The sequence below is a fragment of the Thamnophis sirtalis genome, unplaced genomic scaffold (assembly GCF_051295495.1).
Source record: "Thamnophis sirtalis isolate CommonGarterSnake01/CBP01778 unplaced genomic scaffold, rThaSir2_p1.2 scaffold_2, whole genome shotgun sequence".
Lineage (NCBI taxonomy): Eukaryota > Metazoa > Chordata > Lepidosauria > Squamata > Natricidae > Thamnophis > Thamnophis sirtalis.
The window spans coordinates 165439813-165466369 of NW_028261382.1; the positions used below are offsets into that span (position 1 = coordinate 165439813).

The 26557-nt window shown below is 36.1% G+C and overlaps 1 protein-coding gene across 5 annotated transcripts in view; it reads left to right on the forward strand.

Annotated features, from left to right (window-relative positions):
• Nucleotides 1-289: 289 nt before the first annotated feature.
• The window catches only part of DCDC2 (doublecortin domain containing 2), a 45997-nt gene continuing 19729 nt past the window's right edge, over nucleotides 290-26557 (forward strand). For 2 of the 5 annotated variants that reach the window (XM_087707378.1, XM_087707381.1), the window contains exons 1-6: nucleotides 290-483; nucleotides 2734-3087; nucleotides 4661-4712; nucleotides 13357-13371; nucleotides 21477-21553; nucleotides 21904-22035. In XM_087707378.1, the coding sequence (XP_087563504.1) occupies nucleotides 2795-3087; nucleotides 4661-4712; nucleotides 13357-13371; nucleotides 21477-21553; nucleotides 21904-22035 (569 nt within the window). In that variant the 5' untranslated portion in view covers nucleotides 290-483; nucleotides 2734-2794. Of the gene's footprint in view, nucleotides 484-519; nucleotides 639-2733; nucleotides 3088-4660; nucleotides 4713-13356; nucleotides 13372-21476; nucleotides 21554-21903; nucleotides 22036-26557 lie in introns of those variants that run through there. The other 3 variants (XM_087707379.1, XM_087707380.1, XM_087707382.1) reach the window with 3 other exon arrangements.

A 26557-nucleotide genomic window follows, 5' to 3' on the forward strand; every position in this document is an offset into this window, starting at 1 on the left:
ACTTGGGACCTCCCCCTGCTTAGGCCAGGATCTCAATGGTGCCCTTTGGCCCTCTTGTCCTGCACCCACCCTGCAGGTGCCATCATTCTCCTTTCTCTCCCTTGCTCGGGGATCAGCCCGGACCCCGCGCAATCTTCTCTCCCGGGAGGTCCCTGGCAGGGCCTCCAGGTTGCAACCCGCCCTCCCCACACATACACCTTGCCCCCGAGCCAGGTACGTTGCCTTGGCAACGGCGGACAGAGAGCGGGGGGGGGGGGAGTCCAGCATTCCGGGAGCAGAAACCCGCGGCCGGGAACCGCCACGCCTTCCCTGTCGCCCTTCGCTTCAAGTTTGGGAACCATGAGGGCGCTTGGCTGGGGCAGCCACGGCTCCGGCACCACCCCGAAACCTCGGTCGCCCCTGGGGAGGAGAGCACATGGTGCCCACAGTTTGAACCCGTGGTAGGCGGCGAGGAAGAAAGAAGGGCGGCCGAGCTCTCCCGAGGTAAAAGAGGCTTCGGGGACTTGGCTGCGCTCAGGTGCCTCCCTTCGCTTTCTCCTCTCCGCTCTTTGCTCGACGTCGGTCTTGGCTTGGCGCGGTTCCTTTCCCTCTTTGCCCCCCGGATTTGTGGCTTTCGAAGCATTCTCACACACAGGGAAGTAAGTGCCCGGCTCTGCAAGTCGACGGCGTGGATGGAAAGCCGCCTGTTTTCTCCTACATTGACAGTTACGGTAGCTCGTGGGTGGAAACGGCAGAGCTGCTTTCGATCCCCTGGCAAAAAGTTCTCTCCTTTGGGCTCAAGTTTCAAGTGACCGCAATTGGTGGTGGTGAAATGCAAAAAGCCTCTTGGAAGATATAACGGGGGAAAGTGTGTTTCTGTGTGTGCATGTGGTTTTGTGTGTGTGTGTCGGGGGGGGGGGAGGAAGGAAGGAAGGAAGGAAGGAAAGAAGGAAGGAAGGAAGAAGGAAGGAAAGAAAGAAAGAAGGAAAGATTGATTGATTGATTGATTACATTTATATGCCGCCCTTTTCCCCCGAAGGGGACTCAGGGCGGCTCACAGTTCAATCAGGGAAGGGGGTACAGACAGTGGGATAAAAAAAGACAAGACATAACAATACAAAATTAAAAAACACACAACAACCATACCATTCGAGAAGGGGGGCAAAAACTCTTTAGCCCCAGGCCTGTCGGAACAGCCAGGTTTTAAGGGCTTTGCGGAAGGCCTGAAGGGTGGTGAGGGTTCGAAAGAAAGAAAGAAAGAAAGGAAGGAAGGAAGGAAGGAAGGAAGGAAGGAAGGAAAGGAAAGAAGGAAGGAAGGAAGGAAGGAAGGAAGGAAGGAAGGAAGGAAGGAAGAAAGAAAGAAAGAAAGAAAGAAAGAAAAAGAAAGAAAGAAAGAAAGAAGAAAGAAAGAAAGAAAGAAAGAAAGAAAGAAAGAAAGAAGAAAGAAAAGAAAGAAAGAAAGAACTCAATATCTTGGTGATTGGATTATGCTGAAAATATAATAATATTGCACTTAAACCAAAGCAACCTTAGTCCTGGTGTACCCTTAGGGGTGTGTGCCTGTGTAATGTATGTAAGACACATCTTTGCAACAACTAGACAGAAGTTTGGACTAGCAGGTTGGACACTTACCTTACTCAGGTGGCAGAGGACAAAATCTGAATGAATGAAATGGGCCAAAATGGAGTGAAACTATAGCCACATACAGGTACCTTGAAACCAAAGGACAGAGGAATGAAACGTAGTGATCTTGAGGTGATTCAGTGTATGATAAATTTGGAGGGTTATATGTAGGGGACTCACAATTTTTAATGCTTCTCTTTGTAAAAAAAAAAGCACCCCTTTCTGCTAATATAATTTGATAACAAAAAACTTTTCTTCTCAATATAATAATCAATTTTCGGAGTGGCATTTTAACATGCTGGGAACCGTGGTAGCCTTTAATTTCAGTATAGGTGTATTGCATAATTGAAATCACTTTTAAGATTGTCCCTCTCTGCTTATTGTTTAATCTTTTCAGTAGAAGCTGTAAAGAATGCTAATGTCTCATTCAACTTTTTATTCCATTGAAAAATTTCATATGAACATTTTCTAAATAACATTTGGCACCTCCCAAATATTGACCTTATATGGTTTTTCTATATTCTGACATTTCTTTTTGTGCTTCTGCCAGCTGCTTTTAAAATTACTGTAACTTACGCATGCCTTTTAACATTTGATAATAAACATTTCCTTTATCCTCTGAATTTCATGGTAGGCTCATTTAGACAGACACTTCATGGCTATTTATTTTTTAAGTGAAGAAAATGAGGAAAACAGAACAGAATGAACAAAAAAAAGGAGTGAACATGTGATACTTAAGTGAAATATTTTTAAAAGTGGGTTTTCTGGGGCTTCCATAACAGCAGAGTTGAGGAGGAATGTGGTTTATTCACTAGGCAATAACCATTTCTGCTTTGCATCTTTAGATTGTATGAATATGTAGGAGAAAGGAATCGTGATGACTTTACTATTCTTAAGAGACTGGCAAGAATTGGTTGCCTAGCAGAAGGACTCTTTGAACTGCTATGGAACTAAAACCTTTGGGAGACTTTAAGAGCCTCCCTGTTTTTTTTAGAAATAGAAATACTATTGGCAGTTGCTGTGGCGTGCCAGTCGTGCTGTGGGTGTGTATGTAGTGGCTATACTGCAAAACTGGAATTCAAAGAGAAAAACAGTGAAAGAAAATCAATTATATTCTTCTTAAATCTACAGGTTGACAAACCACTGTGTTCATTACCAACAGGACCCAGGACAGGAGAGTGCAAAGGCGGCTATGAGTAGTCCCAGTGCCAAGCCAACATGTCTGTCACAACCTGTGGTGAAGAGTGTGATGGTGTATCGCAATGGAGACCCTTTCTTCCCTGGCCGACGTGTTGTTATCCATGAGAAGAAAGTGTCCAGTTTTGATGTCTTTCTAAAGGAAGTGACAGGTGGCGTGAATGCTCCTTTTGGAGCTGTGCGGAATATTTATACACCCCGTGGTGGACATCGCATTCGTCAGCTGGATGAGATTCAAAGTGGAGAGCACTACGTTGCAGGTGGTAGAGAAGCTTTCAAAAAACTAAAGTAAGTAGTCATATGTTTATCCAACAAACATGATAGAGCAAGTGAAATGTGTTATCTTTTATATACAAGCCCTCCAAGGAGAGGGTAAAAGCATTTTTTAATTAGATTTAACTAAAAATCTGTGAACCATTGTTTTAACTAAAACAATGGTTCGTAGGCTCAGTTTCCCAGGCTTTCTCTGTGTTTCTTTATCTCCCTATACATTTTTTTCTTTCTTTCAGAAATGATGGAAAATTTAAGTGAAAAGTCCCATTCCAATATCATTAACAATTCTGATTAATTGAATTTTGATTTAAAGCTACCATTCAGAAGCAAGCCATTTGGAATTCTTAATGTCAGTGGTCCTCACTTACAGTTACCATGACCAATTAAAAAAAAGAGTTTGTAGATCTAGTCCTAAATATCTGAAAGGTGTCACATTATCTACCTCAATATACATACTAGAGTGACTAAAAGACAAAGGAGGACTGGTAACAGTAGTGTGGAATACACTGATATGACAGACTCAGCTTGCCATGCAAGCTACTCCTGATTAAAGTTCATGGATCATTAACAGAACATTTACAGCATTGAAGCCAAACTATAATTCCCATAATTCATTATGGGTAGTAGAAGTGAGGCTTATTGTAAAATAATGTAAATCAATATGAGTTTAGAAAACAGGTATGCTTTAGTATAAGTTTATTCTTCGTTGTCTGCTTTTAGAAGTAAAATTTGCTGATGTTCTTGTGTTCTTCTAATATGTGTTAATAAAGTAATGTCAGAGGTAATATATATGTACCATATATACACACACATACGCACATGCACACACACCTTTTGTTAGTTCCATCCCAGCAGTTTGCATTCTCTATGGTTTAAACACTATTGCCTATAAACTTCTCCCATGGCTAATCAATTATTAACAAAAAAAAAATCCAAATTCTGCAGAAAATTGTACTTTTTAAATTAAGCAAGTATAGTACATCACACCAATTTAGAAGTATACATTTATATATAATCATTGCTTGTATGATTGTGTTTTTACTTTTGATATATTTTATTGTTTTAGAATTTACTGAAATGAATGTTTAAAAATTTAATCTCATAAGGTTAGAAAAGAACCAAAGTTGTATAAATATTTAAAAATGTAGAATATAGACTTTCATATACGTAGAATTTGCAGAATGTGTAATGTTTATTAAAATGACAAGAAAATATCCTAAAATGTAGCATAACCCTGTTATTATATAATATTAATTCATTGTCACTGTTATTTGCTGGAATCATAAATCATATTGAACTTATAATCACTATAATGTGGTTTATTGGTTAAGCAGATGTCTAGTGAATGCACTGCAGAGCCACCCAAATTTGTCAAACTTTTGTAATAACTAAAAAACATAAAGAAATATTCCTAACAGCCTACTCTAAGAAATGTGTTTGTCACATGGGTATAATGTTTTAACTGGCTATTAGGAAAAAACATGAAAATAAGAAAGTATAAGTCAAGAAAAAGTATATTCTTGTAAATATAGTTTTTTTTTTGCATTTCGTATTAGTAAATAACCTATTTTGTTTTCTTGTTTTTCAGTTATTTGGATATTGGAGAGCCAAAGAAAAGACCTGCAGAAATTAATAATGAGGTAATGTATATTACATATTAATATGAATCTATTACACTTGAAGTACAAACAAAAGAAACTTTTATCGATTTAGATTTCAGTCTGTTCTGATTTTGTTTGCTCATGCAGCAAAAGTTAAGTAATGTGCTGTCTGAGCCCAACAATATGCTCTAATTTTTAAAGAGAGATTTTAAAAACAAAAATCTAGAAAACTGAATTTCAAACCAGTCTGATTAATAGATGCTATTTTTACATCTGTTGCATCCTGTGCTCCTGCTATCTGCTCTATATCAAGCTAGGTTTCCCATCTCTGAGATGCAAACTTCCAGATCACCACTAGAGGGAAGCAAAGATACGGCTTTCTGTTAATCTTTGCTACCTCTAATGATCTTGTGAAGTGTTATAGCCTGGATACTTGAGGGACTTGACATTTTACAAACCAACATGGTAACTCTGCTCAGTTTCTCATGCAGGTATAACATCAAAATTGTTTCCCATACTGTAATTTATATGAGACTTCTATCTACTGCTTTATATTGCTGAAGTGGGCTCCTGGAAATTGGGACTAGAGGTCATGGATATTCCTCCAAAGCCAGGGAATTTGCACTAAATTGTAAATTTATTGAACTGACTATGACTAGCACACCCAGACTATTACATGCTATATTAATCTGCATCAAGAAATAAAACAGCTTTGCAAAGTGGTTTGTGTTGACAGGGTGTTGACAGACCATGATAGTGGCTGTTGAAGGCTCTTACCATCTATTGTAAAATGACAGAAGTTGAAACAGGCAACTTCTGAGTCCTATATAATTATATTTTATATATTGTGAGGCATTGACTTAACTGTTGACGTTTGGCTGCACAGTCAGGGGAAACAGAGGTGTAAACCAGGGGTGGTATTCAGCAGGTTCTGACCAGTTCTGGAGAACCAGTAGTGGAAATTTTGAGTAGTTCGGAGAAGTGGTAAATGCCACCTCTGACCTATCTATTTTCTGTCTCCCGAGTCCCAGCTGATCCGGAGGAAATAGGGGTTTTGCAGTAACCTTCCCCTGGAGTGGGGAGGGAATGGAGATTTTACAGGATCCTTTCCCTGCCATGCCCACCAAGCCATGCCCACAGAACCAGTAATAAAACATTTTGAATCCCACTACTGGTATAAACCATTTGTCTACCCCTGATTTATGGTAGAATTATTTTAATATTCAAATATATTCTGCTCTAGTTTTATACTAACTCTGTCTTTTTTTCACTAAAGAAAAGATTTTAAAGAATAAAATATTGAGAACACTAAGCAAATACAGTATAATGTCTACTCTATTTGGTACAAAGTGCGATAGAATGAAATGTGTCTTAAAAATAAAGAGAAGTATTGTAATTTAAATGACTATTTTGTGTGAATCAAACTATATAACGTACTCATTTACATAATATGGAAAGGTAGCCTGAAATTTAGATGAAACTAAAAAAGTAATGCAATTCTGTTGGATTATTTAGATACTTTTTTCTTAGAATTCTTTCCATGGTTATTGCTTCAGTTGTAGCATTGAAATTTTTTTAAGATGAGCACTTAAATACTTAACACTTATATTTATGTTTACTACCAGTTATCATACTTGGGATTAAAAAATCATTTTGATTGAGTCTAAGTGATTTGTGATAATTGAGAATTGTTTTTAATTTTTTAAAGAAAATTTTAAATAGGATTTAAAGTGGTTTCCCTATAAAATTTTATTCATCATTGGCTCAGCTAAATTCCATTAGTATTTAGAAATATATGCTTTGCAAGCTTTTAAAGGAATGGTATGATTTCTGATTTTCTTCTAACTCAATTAGAAGATAATTTATCCTCTTTCTAATAGATTACATATGCAATTTAGCACCAAATTAGATAATTTGTAAGACTAAGAAATAAAAACTGCTGTCCTCGATAAAACAAATTGGCATTGGATCTTGTTCATTACCTGGATTAAAAATTTAAATATTATTCACTGAAAGGTCTTGGAGTATACTGCAGAGATACCATCAAATCCTGGAGATTAATTCAATTTCAATTTCTGACTTGCTTCTTTGGTTTCATCTTCTGTTATTAATGAAATAAGATTTTCCTCTTATTGCTCTGTGAATTTTATGTTTAGCATTGAATCTAAATACTAATCAGTAATTAGATGTCTATTTACTATATAATCTAAGGCAATAATTAACAAATTGCCCCAACATCTCTTTCAGCTTGTCCTCAAATTGTGTCTTTTTCACATTTCACTTCTTAAATGAATACCAAGTTCTGCAACTATTTACCACATTCATCAATAGCCAATAATCTTTGTTGTCAATAAGCAGTACTTTCATTAACTTGAAAACTGGAAATTCTATATAGCCTTCATGATTACTAATGTCTAATTAGCTGTCTAATTTGTGACAAGTGTTAAAAAGTTGTTTTCTATTATTTTGAATATCGGTAGGTTTTGGTAGGTTTTGGATAATGTAGTTACATAATTAATTATTTCCAAAGCTATATCATATTAGCTGCCTTTTTCTCAGCTAAGGTGTCCCAAAGGATATATCTTTCCTAGGGAAACTAAAGTGACTGCTCCATGTTTATCATAATTGCTATTTTTGTGTATCTTTTCTCTACTGAAACAACTTTCTGACGCTGAAATATTCAAAACATTTAACAGTATGATGCATGTAATTTTTTTTAAAAAAATAATTTAAATTGGAACTTTTAACTTATTATAAACAGTTCTATCCCTTGAATATATCCTGAAATAGTATTTTTTTTTTCAAAGTCTGGGGTTATCAATACACTTAATATTACTTAATGTAGATTTAGTCCAAAACCTTGAAGCACCACTTCAAGAAAATACATTTCTGGGAACCTACACTGATCTTTTTCATTTAGCAATAGTGTTTATTTGCAACATACCGAGAGAGGGGATGATTTTGGAAGTTCTTGAGCTTCAAATTATTACTTTTATAGATGCGTGTCTGGTATCCATCATGATGATTGAGAATTGTTTTTAATTTTTAAATGGAAATTTTAAATAGGATTTAAAGTTTAGCAACTATTTTAATTAGAATAGTGCTGAGTGAATGGTATTTATGACTGAACGAATGGTATTTATGACTGGTTCTCAAAAGTTATGCTCCTTCATGGTCACATGATCAGGATTTTAACCCTTGGCAGTCTGCCCACATTTAAAACTTCAGAGGTGCTGCAAGTCCTCCCATCTGCCCATCTTCTCCCCATCTCTGCCCTTTTGGCTGCCTTACATTCTGCCCTGCAAACACCCTCCTCACTATGCCCTCTGCTGCCCCTCATCATCCACACTTTGAATTGTATTTCTATCTTCCAGTATGTTAGCTATCTCAACCAATAATATATTAGCTGCAAATGACTGAAAAGCAAGCCCTCTTTCTCCTCTCCTAATCACAGGGCAAAGCTTGTCCTAGTCAATATGTCATTCTAGTTTGATGAGGAATCAAAGATTAATATTCTTTGAGTGTAATTTTTCAGCAATTTATGCATGTATTTATCATGCCATCCAACCTGGGCATATTTAGTTGCTAATCAGACTAAATGTCATGGGCGCTAAATGCTTTGCTGAAATCAAATTATATTATAACTACAGGTAGTTTACCTGTAAAGTTACAGCAGATCTTCCAGTGCTACTGATGACCCAGATTTAAAGTTCTGATGGCTGGTCCCACTCTCCCCCCATAGTCACGAGATCATATTTTGGGTGCTCAGTATTTACTTCCAGTTTCTGGCAAAAAATGTCCATTATGGACAATGGATTCAATTAATGACCACTGCAGAAAACGTTGTAAAATCGGGTGCAGTTATGTGGTGACCTATTTAATGACTGGCACAACTTACAATTGTCATTTCGAGCTCAATTACTGTTGAAAGCCAAGGACCACCTATATAGCATTCTCTATAATCTTTCAGAGAAGTAACCCAATGAAAATATAAATTAAGCTTTCAAGTTTTATTCTTGATAACATTCTGACTATTGATATTTACTGCATGGTACTCAGCATCAATATGAACTTCAGAATTTTCTCAGGGACTAATGTCTGAGTGATTAGTTTGTAGTTTTATCTTTTGTTTCTTATTGTTCTTTTGAGCATAGGGATATTTTCCTTCCCAGTGTTCTTCAAGTTTGCTCAGAGAAGATATAAAGATTATATCTAAACTATTAGCTATTTCCTTTAATGCTAATAAGGCAGTTCATTTTGTCCTGAAGATTTAAAATTCATTTGCCGTAAGTAAGTATTCTTTGACTGGGTTTCTATCAATCTCATCTTCTTTCTGCCTCTTCTTCCGTTTCCTTACAATTGCCTCTTGGAACACATGCCCTCTTCTTAGAGAAGACTGAATTAAAAAAAAGTTGAATAGTTCCTTCTTTTTTACTTGTTAGTAGTTTTTCATTTTTCCTGAGCAGCTATGTACTGATTTTTTTTTAACTTCCTTTTGTTTTGAAGATATCTAAAGAAATCCTTTTTTTAAAATTCTTTATGAATCTCAGCTGATTTGAAGCTGTAACTCTTCTGATATGTTTCTACAATCCTCAACACTCAGTACATAATATTCCTCTTTTCATCTCATATAGGTATCTTTAAAAAAATATTTCGGGGCTCCAGTAAATCTTTTGTGCAGTTACTTTGGCTGCCTTTACTGCCCTACATTCTTTTGCTCATTATGATATTTCCAGCTGTGTTTTTAATATCTCCTTAGAAACTCTCACCAATCTTGAGCTCCTTTTCCAATTAGCTGCTCTTGCCATGGAATCCTTTATCATTGCTTGAATTTGTTGAAATGTGGTTTCTTAAAACTGGAGCCTGCATTCAATTACATTCAGCTTTGGTTTCCTTAAAATCAGGAATTATCATGATATAATCCAGTCATTATATGACTGCTTTACTCTGAGCCTTCTGGTATTCCTGCTCTCTTGTTTAACAATGTAAGTATTCCCTGTTGGTTAGCGTCATGTCAGGAACATCTATTTTTCATCCTCTGAAAGGAAAGACATCCGTAAGAAAAGTGGGAATTCTGCAGAATGACCATATTTAGCAGAGCTTAGTTTCTAGTAGCTATCTTGAAGCTTTCCATCACTACTACTTCATGTCTCTTTGAAACATCTGCAATAATTGCTGTTGTACCAATTGTTCTGTTTTGTTTTGGATTATAATCTTCCCAGAGGATAGTTGTTAACAGCCTGACTATAAAGTCTGTAAATATAAGCCATGTACAAAAAAAGTTGCTGTCTGGGATCTTACAGGAACCTTTGTTTTATAAGATGTCAAAACAACAATCTTCTTTTTGTAAAAGACAAATGTTTATTTTAAAATGACATTCAAAATCAATACTTGTTTCATGAACCTTTTGCACTGTTTTAAAAAATTGCATCTTTTGGGCAACTGTAGAGGTGTAGAATAAACAAGAAAATATTGTAATCTGTACAGGAGAGGGAGAAAAACCACTTAATTTTTATATGGTTTGAATAATCCAGCTCTTAACTACTGCATGTTTTTAAAGATGTAGTTCTGTAAGTTGTTTGGTAGTTAGTATCTTGGTAACCTAATGAGCACTGCAAGACATACACTGTTATTCTTTTGAAGTGAATACCTTGAGGATTCAATGTACTGAAGTACTGACCAGAAAGCCTGTGGAAACAAAAATGTTATTTCTACTTTAAATGTGTAGTGATAATTATAATTGTGTCTGAAGAGATGATTCCAACTTTCAGCAAAACTGCATATGCTGATTTATTAATATACAGTACATTTAGAAAGTCATAGTAATTGCAACAGGTAAAGTACATATGATTACAATGCACAAGTCTGTATAGTTATTGATTTAGAAGATTTATATGGCTGCCCAACTCACAGTGACTTTATGTAGTTTGCAGAAATAAGACCCCAATACAAAACTCAATAAACACCATCCCTTTGGTGAGAAAGAACCCAACCAACCCCTTGATGAGCTCCATATCATCCTGGAATCTCCAGGCCCATTGGCAAAACCAGGTCTTTAGGTTGCCTTTCGAAAGAGTGTCAGAGTGGGAGCCAATCTTATTTATGCAACGATGATGTACCACAGGGAGGGAGCCACATGGAGAAGGCCTTTCTCCTTGGTCCCATCAGATGACCCTCCTTTAAGAGAAGGACCCAATATATCCCTACGTCTTCATTCTGATGGGTTGAATCATTATAACTGAGAAAAGATGGTCCTTTGAATAACCAGGCTGCAGATCAGGGTTTTAAAGATGACAACCAACACCTTGAATTGAACCTGGAAGCAAACCAACAACGAGTGCAGCTCCGGCAAAAGAGGTGACACATATGCAAATCTAGCCTCGCAGAAAACCATGTGAGCCACCACATTTTGAACCAGATACTTTTCATCTTAATACAAACATGCCCACTCAACAGTCTTAATAGTGATGTGTAAACGGAATGGTATTCTGTTTTCCTAGTGAGTGCTTTCTTGTAAATGTTGAAAAATGTATGGATGATGGAGAAGCAGAGGGAATTTATAGAGAGGATGCATGGTAAGTATAAAGGTTACGAGGAAGCAAAGCAATAGCACTTGGACTTATATACTGCTTCATAGTGCTTTATAGCACTCTCTACACAGTTTACAAAGTCAACAATCTGGGTCCTCATTTTACTGATCTCAGAAAGATGGAAGGCTGAATCAGCCCTTGAGCCAGTCAGGACAGAACTCTTGGCAATGATCTGAATTAGCTTTCAATACTGCATTCCAGCCTCTGTGCCACCACAGCTATATGTTGCATAGATGTGCTATTTAGGATTCTGGATGTATAAGGCTACTTCTGTGGGAACACACAAACCTTTCTGGGTTTGTAAGAGATAGGAGAGGAAAAAGGAAACTGTTTTAATATTGAGTTTTGCAGCTCTCAATAAAAGACTCGCCTACATGTGAGAATAGATTAGTGAGAATTCTGAAGCATAAAAATAAATATTTAATAATGAAGATAATGTTATATGAGTTTGAGAAGGAAACCAGGCTTTTTCAGTATAGTAATTGTTTCATAATTTCAGTTTAAACTGAAAGATATACAGTATATACATTGCATGACGTTATGCACAAAATGCTATAAAAGTTTTTCGGCCTTTACATATTTATGGAAATTAATATTTTATACATATGGTCTTAAATTAAGTAGTTAGCATTTAAGAACCATGCAGTTCATATCATCTCTGATAGAGGGGTCTACTTAGAATCATTTTATTTAAATGGATGAAATTGACCTACTATGAGAAGTAATACTCAGCAAACTGCAATATTAAAAAAAAGATTATACGCCCCTTTCTCTCCTCCCTCTCCCTCTTCCCCTTTCTCTTTCTCTCTCCACCCATAGTAACTATAAGTCAAGAACGTAAGTCAAGAACAAAACATACATGTAAAACAGCTTAAAAAACTCTAAAAAGCCAACATCTTTATGTGCACTATTTTATCATTTTACTTTATGTAAAAGGTACCAGAATTTGAAAACTGATTAATGTGTTAATGCCATTGTGCATTTGTCAGGCTTCACCAGGTTTTGATCTTAACACCTAAAATGCTAATAATGAAAAAAACATGTTTTCTTGCATCAGCCAATGAAAATTGCTTTTGTTAGAATGACAGAATCAAAATTGAATTGAATTGAATTTATTGCATTTATATGCCGCCCTTTTCCCCAAAGGGGACTCAGGGCGGCTCACAATCCAAGTCAGGGAAGGGGGTACAGATAAGGGATAAAAAAGACGAACAGAAATAACAAATCTATATGACTGCATGTAAATAAGAGAAATATCCAACTCTTGAGGCAGGTCCAGAAGTGGGTTGCTGACGGTTTGACCCGGATCACAGGCGAACTGGTAGTAGTGGCGGCGGGAGGCTCCACCCACCTACCCAGAGGCTTCTGCGCATGCGCAGAAGATTCCCGTGCCCATGCCCGAACCAGTAGTAAAAAAATTAGCAACCCACCTCTGGGCAGGTTAAATATACTGCTTTCAGAATAAGTAAATGTTATATGTGGTGTATTGCAAAGTTATGAGCAAGGTACTAAATATAGCATTTTGTTTTTACCTTGAAAAATACACACCAAAATTTACAGTCTTTGTTAATTAACATCACATTATGATACCATAATCAAAACAGCTGGAAGATGTTATAATATTAATACTACTAATTTAATATTTAAAATTTAATATTTTCAGGTCATACTTTATATGAGTTTACTTTACACTTATGTTTGCACCCTATTGATTAGATAGTAATGAAAGATATTTATTACATATAGCAAAATCATTGAAGAAGTTACACTTTTTGTACCTTATTGATTGACTCAGAGCCTCAATGGAAGCCCTCAAATAGTAAAAACTGAGGCCTGAGAATGTAAGAGTAATAATTAACAAAATTTATTATTATTATTAATAATAATTAAAGCTTTAATTAATGATTATTTTTAAAATATTTTTTCCATTTCTGAACAACGTATATCTTGTTCATTAATACTGAAACAGTGGTATCAAGAAAAGATTGTTAATAAACATTATATTGGGTGAACTGCATAGCATTTTATATATGTGGTATATTGCAAAGTTATGACCTAGATGCTAAACGTCATTTTTTTCTTTTTGCCAACAGTTATCTCTGGAAGATGTAAGTGTCTATACTGTTTATTATTAGTGTTTATTACTAAACTATTGCCCAAATATTTGATACTCTATGGCTGCATGCAAAGTATCCAACTCTTGAAGCAGAGAGTAAAATGTAATTATCTATAAAAAAATCAAGATGAATTTCATTAAAGTATCGCTATGAATAATGTCTGACTATATGTGCATAAGTTGAGAAGTGTTAATCTATGCAGGTAGTCCTCGACTTACAACAGTTCATTTAGTGACCATTCAATGTTACATCACTGAAAAAAATGACTTATGACCGTTTTTCACACGACCATTGTAGCATTTCCATGGTCATGTGATTTACATTTGGATGCTTGACAACTGACTCACATTAATGATGGTTGCAGTGTCCTGGAGTCATGTGATCTCCTTTTGTGACCTTTTGACAGGCAAAGTCAATGGAGAAACCAGATTCACTTAACAACTGTGTTACTAATTTAACAGCTGCAGTGATTCACTTAACAAATGTAGCAAGCAAAGTTGTAAAATGCGCTAAAACTCACTTAACAAGTGGTGTGCCTTTTGGTTTTATTGTAGTTTTTCAAGTCTGGTGGAAAATAATAATTCTCTTCCAACTGTATTATGCAAAATATTTAATATCCTTGCAGTATTTTTTTTACCCAATCACCACTGCTCATAGGAAATGAAGAAGAGCCCTGGTATAAAGTGATTGTTTAAACTGTACTGGTAGTCCATGTTTAGTGATCATTGTTGGAAGTGATAACTTAGTCATTAAGCAAAGTGCTCGCTAAGTGAACCCACATGACTGTGCTTAAGAGCTTACTTCAGCTTTCCTTTGCTTTACAGACCTGTGAAGGTTGTAAATGTAAGAATTGGTCACAAAATTTCTCTTCTGTCACGATGACATGAGGATTATCTGTAACTTTATTTAATGTTCCGGCAAGCAAGTTCAAGTCAACATTTAAAATAAAATATTGAACCGAGCAAACTCTTTTTTAAACAAATATGTCATTTGAAGATACAACCCCCCCATCACCATTTTAATTGCCTAAACAATTAGGGCAGATCCTTCCTAAGTTTCTCCCTCTCGCTCTTAATTGACCAAGTTTTCCCCAAAATAAGACCTAATAGGAAAATAAGCTTTAGCTTATGCATCATGGGCAGGCCACGCCCACCCCAGCTCTGTGAAGGGAAAAAACAGTGTGGAACATCACATGACGGCAACGTGACACCACGGGTCTGACATCCGTGCTCTATTACCATCTTCCCCAGAATCTGTTTATATCGTGACAACAAAAGCTGAATGAAATAGTATGTTCCAAGTATGGTCTTACATCACACTACATGCTATATTTTGAATGAAATACTTGAATTATAAAACATGTTTTGAGTTTTAGTACATTTTAATGTATTTCGTTTGTTATCTAAGCGTTGAATAAATGGAATGAGATACAGGCCAGTGCAATGCACTTTACAAATCAGCATAATTTTGCAAATCTCAAGTGCCTTAATCGTGCCATATACTCCCATAGGATTGCCTTATTTTAGAACTTGTTTTCTAAAAAGGCCAAGGCAGCCTGAAGTGCTAATGATTTATTATTAGGGACTTGTCTATAAACAGGTTTCTGCAATATTTATATTTGGGATACAGAGTTTTCCCGAAGTATATAATGATACTACAACATTAATAATAAATTTAGATTATTTATTTCCAATGAAGAGCAAGAGTGTTAGACTTTTTATTTTATGGACTATATTTGGACTTTGACTAGCAAGCCAGGGATCATACTCAAAAAAATTGATTTTTGTGTGTGTATGTGTGTGTGCGTGCATGCACGCTCATACACTTTTTTTTGAAATTTTTTATTGTTTTAATTAAACAAAAAGACACAAAAAAAGAATCATCTTTCGTTACATCTTGTAGAAAGTGTGTCGATTGGTTACAAATACATTTCACGCGTTTCTTCCACAATCATTACATATACTTCATTCAAATTGAGTTGTACATTTTGAAATTTATGTATTTTACTATCATTGTACTACAATTCTCATTTGGTTACAGTTATTTAAACATGCTTTTATCTAAAATCATTTGTATTTAAAGACACAACCACCTACTGGCATACATTCGCAATGTCAATAAACTTCCCATGACTTTACACCTTTATAACATATTCTAAAATAAAGTCAGTTAGTAGGATATCTAAGCATTCCCTCCCCTTCCCCCCCCCCCCAACTCACAAATTAAAGCTTATGCCCAATTTGCTTTTACTGGTACAACACAGATGTATATATCATTAAACATTATCCATTAACATTTCCTTGTTATTATTGTAGCTAACTAAAAATTATTTACTATTTATATCACCTCTCCTCTCCTCAGGCCCAAAAGAGATTATACCTTTATAGCAAGCTCTAAACAAGAATTTATTAATAAAATTTATAGGTCTTTTCCCTAAGTCCCAAATTACAATTTATATCCAAGTTATTTTTACTAATTAAGGTTGTCATTTCATTATTATTCTCGTAGTTAATTATATGTTAACAAAATGAACATTTAATAAGAATCTAAAACAATCTACAAAATGCTAACATTCCTACTTATTAATCACCAAAAGTATCAATTAACATTTCCTTATTATTATTGCGGTTAACAAAAAAAAATATTTATTATTTATATCACATCTTCTCTCTTCAGACCCAAATTAATTATACCTTCAAAACAAGATATAAACAAAAAAATATTAATAGGATTTATAGGTCTTTTCACCAAATCCCAATTTACAATTTATGGCCAGGTTACTTATCCTAATTAAGATTATCATTTATTATTATTGTCATAGTTGATTATATGTTAACAAATAAGCATTCAATGATAATCTAAAACAGTCTACAAAAAAATCCCTACTTATTAATCATCAAGAATTAGCTAACTTTTTATCGTCAACTTTCATTATCAACCTGTATCTTTCCAGTAGCAAAACAGTCTTATCTCTCTTGCCAGTTGTTGTGTCAATTCTCTTTTCAGCTCCTTTCCAAAGTTTTTATGAACTTCTCTCCACACTTTATTGTTAGAAGATCTCTCATGTAGTCTCGTTGCCCTTGAATTGTTATTAACATTAGCTTATCTTTGATTGTCAAACTTATTTCTGAATAGATTTGTCTTCTTAACTCCATCCTTTTCGCTCTTTTTTTTTCTCCTGTATCTTGAAATCTGGGATAAAGCGCCAAATTGTCAAACTCACTTTTCCATCTTCCTTTCTTTCTGCTTTCACCCATATTTGCTCCATTAATAAGTTCATCTATTGTCTTTATCTTCTGTATTTTCATTCTCTTCTTTAATTTTGGGGGCTCCAACCCCCTCATCTTTTGCTGTGATAAACAATAGTCTATCCAATTTCTTCTCAAATCTCCCAAATCCTTCTAAAATATTTTGAATTCCAACCAGGAAGTTTTGAAATTTTAAGGTTTCCTCATCTGATCCATTTTTCCAAAAGAAAAGAAATAGAAAAAAAGAAAAAAAGGAGTCTAATAGTCATTGCCACTCTAGCCTTCCAAATTTCTTTTGTGAATATATCTATATCTATTTTGAGTCTTAAACACAAGTTCTTTTGTACTTTTCAAAGAAGGGTTCTTATCTTTTTCTTTCCTTTTCCTTCTCTTGCCAAAATATTTTCCAAGCGTACCTGCAAAGTGCAATTCGTGCCCTTGAGTCTTTATCAGGTTTTGTAAACAAGTTCCAAACCCTTCCGTTACAAAGTCAGGGAGATCAAATAGGAGTGAACAAAGGATACCTTGTTTCAAAGAAAAAAAAACTTCAGACTCAGGCTTCCGAATGGCAGATTCAACTTTTTTTATACTTTTTCTCAATTTTATGGAAAACAAAATTTTTAAAGTGTCTTTGATATAATTTTATAACAAATAGAAGGGGGAATTTGTTAAAATAAAGTTTTAATTTAAGCCAAAAAAATAAGGTGGTAAAAAATAGAGGGAAAAAAATCAGTCCATTCACTTCAAGGGGAGAAACAGGAAACGTTACAATCACTTCAATTGAATTGAATTGAATTGTTTATTATTTATAGGCCGCCCTTTTCCCTGAGGGGTCTCAGGGCGGCTTACAATTCATGGGAAGGGGAGTGCAAGACAATATAACACAATACGTGAATAAACAAAATAATAACAATAAAACACAACAGTCATTCAACATTCGGGTGGGGCGGCGTGATCCTTATCCCCAGGCCTACAATCCACAAAACATTATTGCAAGCAAGAACAAAAACTTTCTAGACAGTCCAATAAAGATTAAATTTGCTGCTTTATTCTTTACTTAGAGGACTAATTTATCTTTTTTTAAAAAAGGGTTTCCTTGAGCAATCTTTCTCAAAGTAAAAAAAACCCTCACCCGATGGACTCACTTTAACTTTCTTCCGGAGCCATCTCTGACTTCGTCAGCCTGGGGTCTGCCTGTTTGCCGCCAGTTTGAAGCGCTTCCCTTGGGTCAACCAGGGACTTTGCGATGTCCCTGAGACCAGCAAGGCTTTGTCTTCCTGGTCACCATCTCTCCGGGATGGTTTAGGTCCTGCTGGATTGTCCAGAGGCAAAAGTGTCAACGGCGGTCTCGGACAGTCGAGACTGCATGTTGTGTTGTCGCGACGTTGTCTCTTCCTTCACGCTCAGACACTTTTGAGTCAATGTTGGCTGGACAAATTTCTGCAGTTTCCTTGGTTAGGTTTTGGAAGTGCTTTGTCATTGCCTTCTTAGATCAGGAATAAGAATGTTGGTCAGGACAAAAGCTGAGCATGGTTTTATTCCAATTAATTTAAAAATGATTTACATTTATTAAATTCAGTTAATATGAGTAAAACATTTCTTGTATATTTATTCTATTATCATAAGTTTATTCTGTTTTATTAAAATAATAAATTGAGAGCAATTTTTGAAAGAACTCTCGGGAGAATTTCACATTCAAGGCTCTTGTGGGTACTGTTTATGTATGTGTAGCTTAGACAACTGTCTTCTATAATATGTTGACTTGTTGAGACACTTTGTTAGGTTTCATCAGCATGCAGAAAATATAATTGCACACTCCTGGGAATATTTTGAGTGGCTTGTTATAATATAGTTCTTCAATATATAGAACAAATGTTTTAAAGAGTCATAAAAATGCAGAATATATAGAAAAGTGTGATGGAATCTCCAGCTAGACTGAAGGGAGGTGTTAAAAGGGGACCCAGCTTAGAGTCCTTGCATTGCAGGAAGCGCCCCAGGCCTGACCTTTCCCAGAATCCATGAAGCCTTATCTAACCATTGCCAAGGGAATGCAGTCGGTCCAATGAGATTCTTGTAACATAGGTGATTAACAGTAAAGCTTCTGCTTGAGAATACTCATGATAGGTTCTAGTTGCTTTCGCCTGACAAAATGTGTGATTGACACCAAAACTTTAAATCACACTGTCCCAACCTTGTTAACTAAGTTTTAAAATGGTTTTTAGAGTAAGTGGGCAGTTTGATTTTAATTGTAATGTTGCATTTTGAATCAGAGGTGGGTTGCTGCTGGTTCGGCCCAGTTCAGCTGAACTGGTAGTGGAATTCAGGCCTGGGTTGCAGAACCCACAGCGACCCATGCCTGCCACGCCCCCAAGCTGGTTCCCTCGCTGTCGCTTTGCCACCACCATTTTGGATTTTAGTGACTCTGCGTGCACAGTTCACTGTAAATTGTTCTGCGCATAGGATTAGGGTTGTTTTTTTTGAAAAATCAATCAATTTCAACCAGTTAACTTCAGCTACAAATTGGAAATTACTATGCTTCAAAGCAGAAGCAGCATGGAAGAAAAATCTGATTTATTTCAACAATAGCAAAGATAAAAAACTATCATCAGAAATTTTTGTGTGGCTGGAAGTGTTTTGTGGCAGTTTGCTGCTAATTATTACCCTACAATAGAGGAAGAAAAGCATACACAGGTAGTTCTTGGTTAATGATAGAAATTGGGACACAAATTTCTGCCACTAAGTGACTTGGTCATAAAGTGTGATGTCACTTGAATATATCACAGATGATGTGAGATGCAGATCCTTGTTGCTGTTGGTAACTTAATCCCATTGGTTGTTAGGTAGCAGTCATCCTTAGCCAAGCCATTGTTGGCTTGATCTCGCCCAGCCCCGAGCTTTGATAAGGTAAGGAACTGCCTGCTCTTGAACTCCCCTCGCCTGCCTATCTCCCCCACCATCTGTCCGTTTGGCCTTCCATCTACCTGCTGTCCCCAAAACCTAGCTCTGCCCACCACACTTTGTGCCACTACTGTGAACCAGCCAGGGGCCCTATTTACACATTCTTCAGGCCCCCTGTTTGTGGCCCACCCAGAGTCTTCTTTCACTCAAAAAAAAAAAAGCCTAGTGTGTAAAAGAAGGATTTAGGGATGCTGGAATGGAAAAAGGAGCTGGTGAGAACAGAGATAGTGAATACTGGAATATCAAAGGACATCCTGGGAGGAGCACAGAATATGCCCTAGCTGCACCTTCATGAAAGAAGTCCCTGGCTAGTACTTACGTGTTATGTGGTGAGCATAAGTGGAGATGGGCAAGGTGGTAAGGGAAGTTGGCCACAGTGGGAGGCAGGCAGCCAAAGGGTGATCATAAATGCAGGTGGGCCTACGAGTGGGTTTGGATTTTGTTCATGTGACCATAGACCTCCTGCATCAGCCAGAACTTTGAATGGTTGATGAACAAATGGATGTTCAGGAGGACTACTTGTAATTCTGCTTTTTGTCAATTTGAATGCAATATGAAAACTCTGAGATTGCTACTTATCCTGTATAAGTGTAACATTATATTTAATTATGCTATATAAATATAACATTATATTTAAAATGGGCCTGTGTGTGTATAATATATAAATATATATAAACTACGCATGCACAGACATACTAACACAAATCTTGTGATTGTTCCTTTTCTTACTCCTTCTGGTTCTGTGTTCTGAATAAGTTCTAAAATAACATAGTTGTGCAATATCTTTTCCATTTCCTTATACTTTTGTCTGTTTGTCATGATACAGTTTAAGAAAGTTAGTTAAGCATATTTTTTGTGTCTCAAATGTAAAACTGGTTTTTGGGTTCAAAATAAAACAGTCTGAAAGCACAAATAGGGGGTTCTCCCCCCCCCCCCCCAAATATTCTGGTGTGTTCCTTATCTGGTAACTCCAATTTCCTGTTTTGGGCATAAAGGAAACTGTTACGAATTAATCTCAGGAATCCTGGTGTGTTGAAAGAGCACATTAATAATTTAATACATATAACATCTAAACCAAGTTTAAGCAGCATTTACAACATATACCAAATTTCAACATTTTTGAATGTAAGAAACTTCAAAGATAAACATAACCTTTTCCAGCTAGTGGCACTAGGTCATAGTGACAAATGAGAGAGATGTCTTTCCAAGCCACTAGGCATGAACTATGAAAACCAGCTAAGAAATTAGCAGAACTGAGACAACAATGGGAGGGCAACATTTCTGTGATTGCTAATTCCACAACATCCTCTGGCATATTAATAATGGCACTAATTCACTTCTGAAGTGCAAGTCATTTACATAGCAAGAAGAAAAACCAAAGGCTGGATGAGAAAAGCAAAAGAGAAATCTTGCAAATGTTTATCTAAAAGGCAACTATTTCACAGTGGCATGCAGTGGTATCATTGATAATGTATAAAATCTTTTAAAAGTACTGATGAAAAAGATTTTCTAAAATAGTTTTAAAACAAATTACCCATATTTTTGGAGTATAAGATGCACCAGAGTATAAGACTTACCAAGGTTTTGAAGAGGCAATTTTTAAAAAAAAGTTTTTGCACTCACTCTGCAAACCTCCCCAAAACAGCCAGTTTTTCACTCATTTCTGCCCTCCCCAGCCTCCAGGAGCTCTCTGAAAGACTTCTACAGGTTCTGCATGGACATTTTGGTGAAGGGGGCGGGGTTTCAGGAGGCAAAAAATGCTGTATTCAGTATATAAGATGCATCCAGATTTTCAGCCTCTCTTTGAGGGGAAAAAGGTCCGTATTATACTCCGAAATATACAGTAATGCAGTGTAAATACATGACTTTTTTGGATGTGGTGTCTTTCAGGTGAAGCCAGTTACCCACAGCAGAATTAATGTGTCTGCACGCTTTCGAAAACCTCTTCAGGAGCCATGTACTATATTGTAAGTATTTATTTAAATCATTTATACTCTAGTCAGAGAGTCTCTCAGTGTAATGTACAGATTAATGAAAAGAATTCCTACCCTACAGTTTACAGCCTTAAAAAACATAATAAAAAAGAAAAAGATATTAGAATATAAAAAGGAAATAAAGATTATTCACATGACCATTCTTAACATGCAAGTAGAATGCTTTTCTTCTTTCCTTCACCTGGTGAAATGATCATTAGATGATCAATGGTGTGACCAAGTCTGAAAAAATTGACGTATAAGTCAGCCTTGCTTGTTTTCTAATAAGCATACTTATTGCTGAATATCCAGCTAATCGTTAATTTTCTATAATTTTTTTTTAGCCTGGTTGCTAATGGTGATCTTGTAAGCCCAGCAGTGCGTCTTTTCATCCCAAGGAAAGCACTAAATCAGTGGGATCGGGTTCTTGAAATGGTTACTGAGAAAGTTACACTCAGAAGTGGAGCTGTACACAGGTAAGATAAAATTGCCTAACAGATACTGTTGTGCTTTCAGATGAGTTCCTCTGAACTGTTACTCAGCAGGAACAGTTTCTAATGTGAACGTGCTATAGAATTTTATATTTCCAACTGATTCTTTGTCACCTTTGTTACTTGATGGTAGTAAGTTCATGAAGCTTCTGTAGGTGCATTTTCAGTATTCATTTGTTTGACAGTTGCTTGGATTTCTGCTAGCAAGAAGAGTCCTGTAAGTGATTTTCCTTCTCGAGAAAACCCATAGGCTTTGTGGTCATAAAGTATTTTCTGATTACAAAGGAATGGTTGACACTAAACATATTTCAGAAGAAAGTTTTGGTAGTGATAATATTATGAAGACAAGTCTTTGCATCGGAATGGGACAACTCACTGTGGCCGAATCGCCCTGGCTGACTCACCACAGCCTACTGTTGTGGAACAATTCAACAGGGATGACTCAAGTAGAATTTCAGCTCACCCCAGCCTTGAGGGCGTCTAACTAGAGAAGGTTCAAATCTAAAGCAACACAAGACCTGCTGCAATTCTCTTGTGTCTCTCTTGAATTATCCCCCATTGAATTGCCTTGTGGCGAGTTCGTTGCTTGTGTATCATCCCATAGTGATCCCAAGCATTTCAAATACTAAAAATGTAGGAATGTATTAGCTACCGTTTCATCTGGAGCTGGTTTCCCTCATAGATAGCGGGAAACCCCATGAAATTGACACTTCTTGATCATATTTGGCATGAAAAGATGATTCGGACTGTTCAAAGAGTATGCAGTATAAGAACGTGCAGGTACTTGTTTGGGGTATAAAAGCAGTATATTACCATGATTGGCTTTTTATACTTTTTATGCTTATATGATCCTTTCATTCAAAGAAAAAAAATTCTTATGAGCAATTTGCAGGAATTGGACGAAATCAAATAGAATAGATTATATCCCTAGATTCAGTGTAGCTTTTCGTTTGAGAAAATGTTTATGAAATGGACACAAATTTTCCACATTTATAGCAGTACAATACCTCAATTCATTTGGCATTTCTTTAGTACCACATAGAACAGGAATCTTTAACATCCTCATCCGCTTTTCATATCGTGTTTGGGATGGAAATTGTTACCCAAATTATTTATTTGGATTTATTTTACTGTATTTCTGCTTTTGGGTTTGAAGTAGTTCAAATATTATAAAAATATGTCCTTTGAGGATTTGAGCTCGCATTTTCCTCATGAATAGAATAAACTGAGGAACACATTTATCCAAACATTTGTTAAGAACAGTGCAGCACTCTGTTGTCTCCCTCTTCTCCATTCTAGCCAAAAGAATTACATTAGACAAAGCTGAAAGTGATGTCATTTAATTAATAATTGACAATACTGATGACTGTTTTTCCTTGTGAATGCTTTCCATTATAGTGCAGTCTTTCTGCCTTTTCCTTTATATGTTACAATTTTGAGAGCTAAATTACCTTATTTCCGCAAGATTTATGATCTGATTCTCAGTTACTCATTTTTAATCTTAGAAACTGCTTTGGAGGCGATATTAATTTTGGAAGTATAGGATTATTGTATTTTAAGCAATTCTTAGGTAAGCTACCCTTAAGCAACTATTCAACAAAAAGAATGAAAAACAAGTTTCAAATTGATACCGTAGTGCCTTCTATTGCTATTACAGTATTCTCTTTTAGTGATACTCTGAAGGATATTAATTTCCATATTACAATTAAATTTTTTTTTTTTTTAGAATTGCTAACTCAATTCAAATCACTCCCTTTGTTTGTGGGAAAATTGTCACAAATGGCAATCCCATGACTCTGGGATGCTGTGATGTTATAATTGAAAGCTGGTTGCCGAGCACCTGAATTCCAATCACATGAGTGCACAGGGATGCTGCAACAGCCATAGCTATGAAGATCTGTCATTAGCAGCCCTCATTCAGTACCACTGCCTTGTGAGAAAGTGTCAGGGAACATTGTAAATGAGGATCACGTGACTATAGCAGTGGTGCTGAATGCAGTATGAAATGGCAAGAACTTTTCAAAATTTCATTTCCATGGGAGTAATGGATCCCAGCATTCTGCAAGTTAGCCCATTTGAGGTACCTTGGTTAAATTTTTGCCCTATGCTGCACTGCCCAATTAAAGGTTTCAGATGTAAGAGTTTTAGTAGTGTGCAGATATTTCAACAGTGCATTGTGCTTATTTATTTGGCTTTCCTAGTTTTCTCTAAATCAAGTTTTTGTAAGAGAGAGCACACTCAAGCTACTAAAATGTATTACCGTTTAATAATTAACAGGTTGGTTACTGTGATTTACGGTAACAAGACTCCATTAATCAAAATTCCAGTCAAGACTGTTAATTCTGATAAAGACAAAACTCTGTGGTAAATGAATGGGCAATTAATTTTTCAGCACAGCAACAATACTGGTTCTTTTCCCCCTCTCAGTTACGCCCATCATTTATAGGATTAGTGATATTATTCCTTGTGTATGAAAACAAACCACCAATTCACCTCATTTTTAACAGCTCCTTAAGCTAAAGATAGGATCAGAAAATTAATTGCTGTTAATCCCCATCTCCAGTAGCACAAATAGTTGAGTCTGTCTAATTGAAATATATTAGATTTGGAAATGAAGACGGAAATCCACTTATTTTATTTGCAAATAAAAACTACATGAGCTAGGGTGTTCAAAGGAGGTGGTGTAGGAAAACAGGAGGGTGGTGCTTTAAAAGGGATGGTTGATTTGCAGCCCCTTAGTCTCTATGTTGCTTGTCAAACCCTCCAGATTCTGTTTGCTGAAATCCGCTAGAATTGCCAATTTTCGGCATAGGTTTTTTTCAGTTTTCAAAGGTAAATGCATTTTTTTTCTTAAACTAAGCGCTAAAATAATACAGAAGCAATAAAAAGGGCAGACTTTTGTATTCTGACCTCTGAGTCAACATAATTGTATCATTATCATTGTGACCATAGAAGACTAAAACAAAACAAAACAGAATTTTTAAGAAGTGATTCCTGACTACAAAAATGTCATTTGCCTGTGATGTAGGAATGACGCTGGCATAGTATCAGAGACACATACAGTAATGCCAAAATTCTTTTTTTTTTTTTTTTTTAGATACAGAGACCTAGAGCTATCTGTCAAAGGTATCTGTTACCTCTTCTGGCTTTCCTTAATGTTTTCTTTTCCTCATTTAAAAAAAGATGGAAACAATAGTAAAGAAATATACAATAAAGTTATACATGGTCTTTCCTTCTCCAAATAATATTTTGTGAATAGCTTAGAGGCGTGATGCCGAACCTATGATACCTGCGCCGTCACCCCAGCTCAGTCAGCTGGTCATTGATTTCCGAGAGGCACATGTGCGCCAGCCAGCTGGTTGTCGGGTTTCCGGTGTTCTGGTGCATGCGTGCGCTTTCCAGCTTGGGCACTCTGTGCCTGAAAGGTTTGCCATTACTGGCATAGAGGAATTGGACAATAAAAGACTTATGTGGAAGCACATTCAGGCTCATATCATTACTTTTTTCCCCCCCATGACTTTTGAGATCCAGTTGAAAAACCAATGATAATCCCCATCATAAATATTATTCTGCTGCACAGCCTTAGTTCATGGAAGACTAATTCTACATCATTGGTGTGTTAAAATCACAGCACTGGGAAATTAGCTAAATCTGTTTTTTTTAAAAATAGGTACTGTATCAAGCCTGTTTGGTAAATTCTGTCCATGCTACATATATTTATTTTAGAATATCATGGTGAATTTCAGTCAGCTAGCACCATACAGGAAGCATTTCTGAGACCTTCTAAGATGAATATTAGTTTTGAATATCAAAACGTAGTTCTGCTAAGTATACAATAGCTGAATAAGCTAAATAAGGTTATTTATGAAAATTATGGAAAGCTAAAATATATAATATTTGTGTTCCATTTAACAAATCTGCTACTAGGTATTCCATATAAATCTAGAAATGTATGTTGCTTTAGGGTTTTTGTTTTGTTTTGTGTTTTTGAAAAGCTTAAACATTTTTGAAGCTGCAAAACATGTGGGAAAATTTAAATATATCAAGGACCAGTATGGAGATCCGTGGAAGAACTCTTGTCTGTGTACTTACCCTGAAACTGTGCTTGATCCTTAAATACTACTTCATCCGCAGAAAAATTTGAGGGTTTGATTTGTAGCTTTATAGTTCATCTTTGAACTACCATAACTACTAATATTTTGAATAATTCTGTAAATAAGCTGGCCTGATATCCCATCTAGTGGCTATTGTTAGCGGTGCAGATATGAAACAATTCTCAAGATGTAGATGATGCAGAAATAGCTTTTTTGGGTATAAGGCATGCTATTAAATATGTATTTTTGTTAGCTATAATTTAGGGTGTGTGTGTGTGTGTGTGTGTGTGTATGTATGTCTGGGTGTCTGGGTGTCTTCAAGTAAGTGTTGACACCTGGTGACAAATTCCCACTGTTTTCCTGGCAGGGTTTCAGAAGTGGGTTTCCATTCTCTGCTTTCCAGGGCTGAGAAA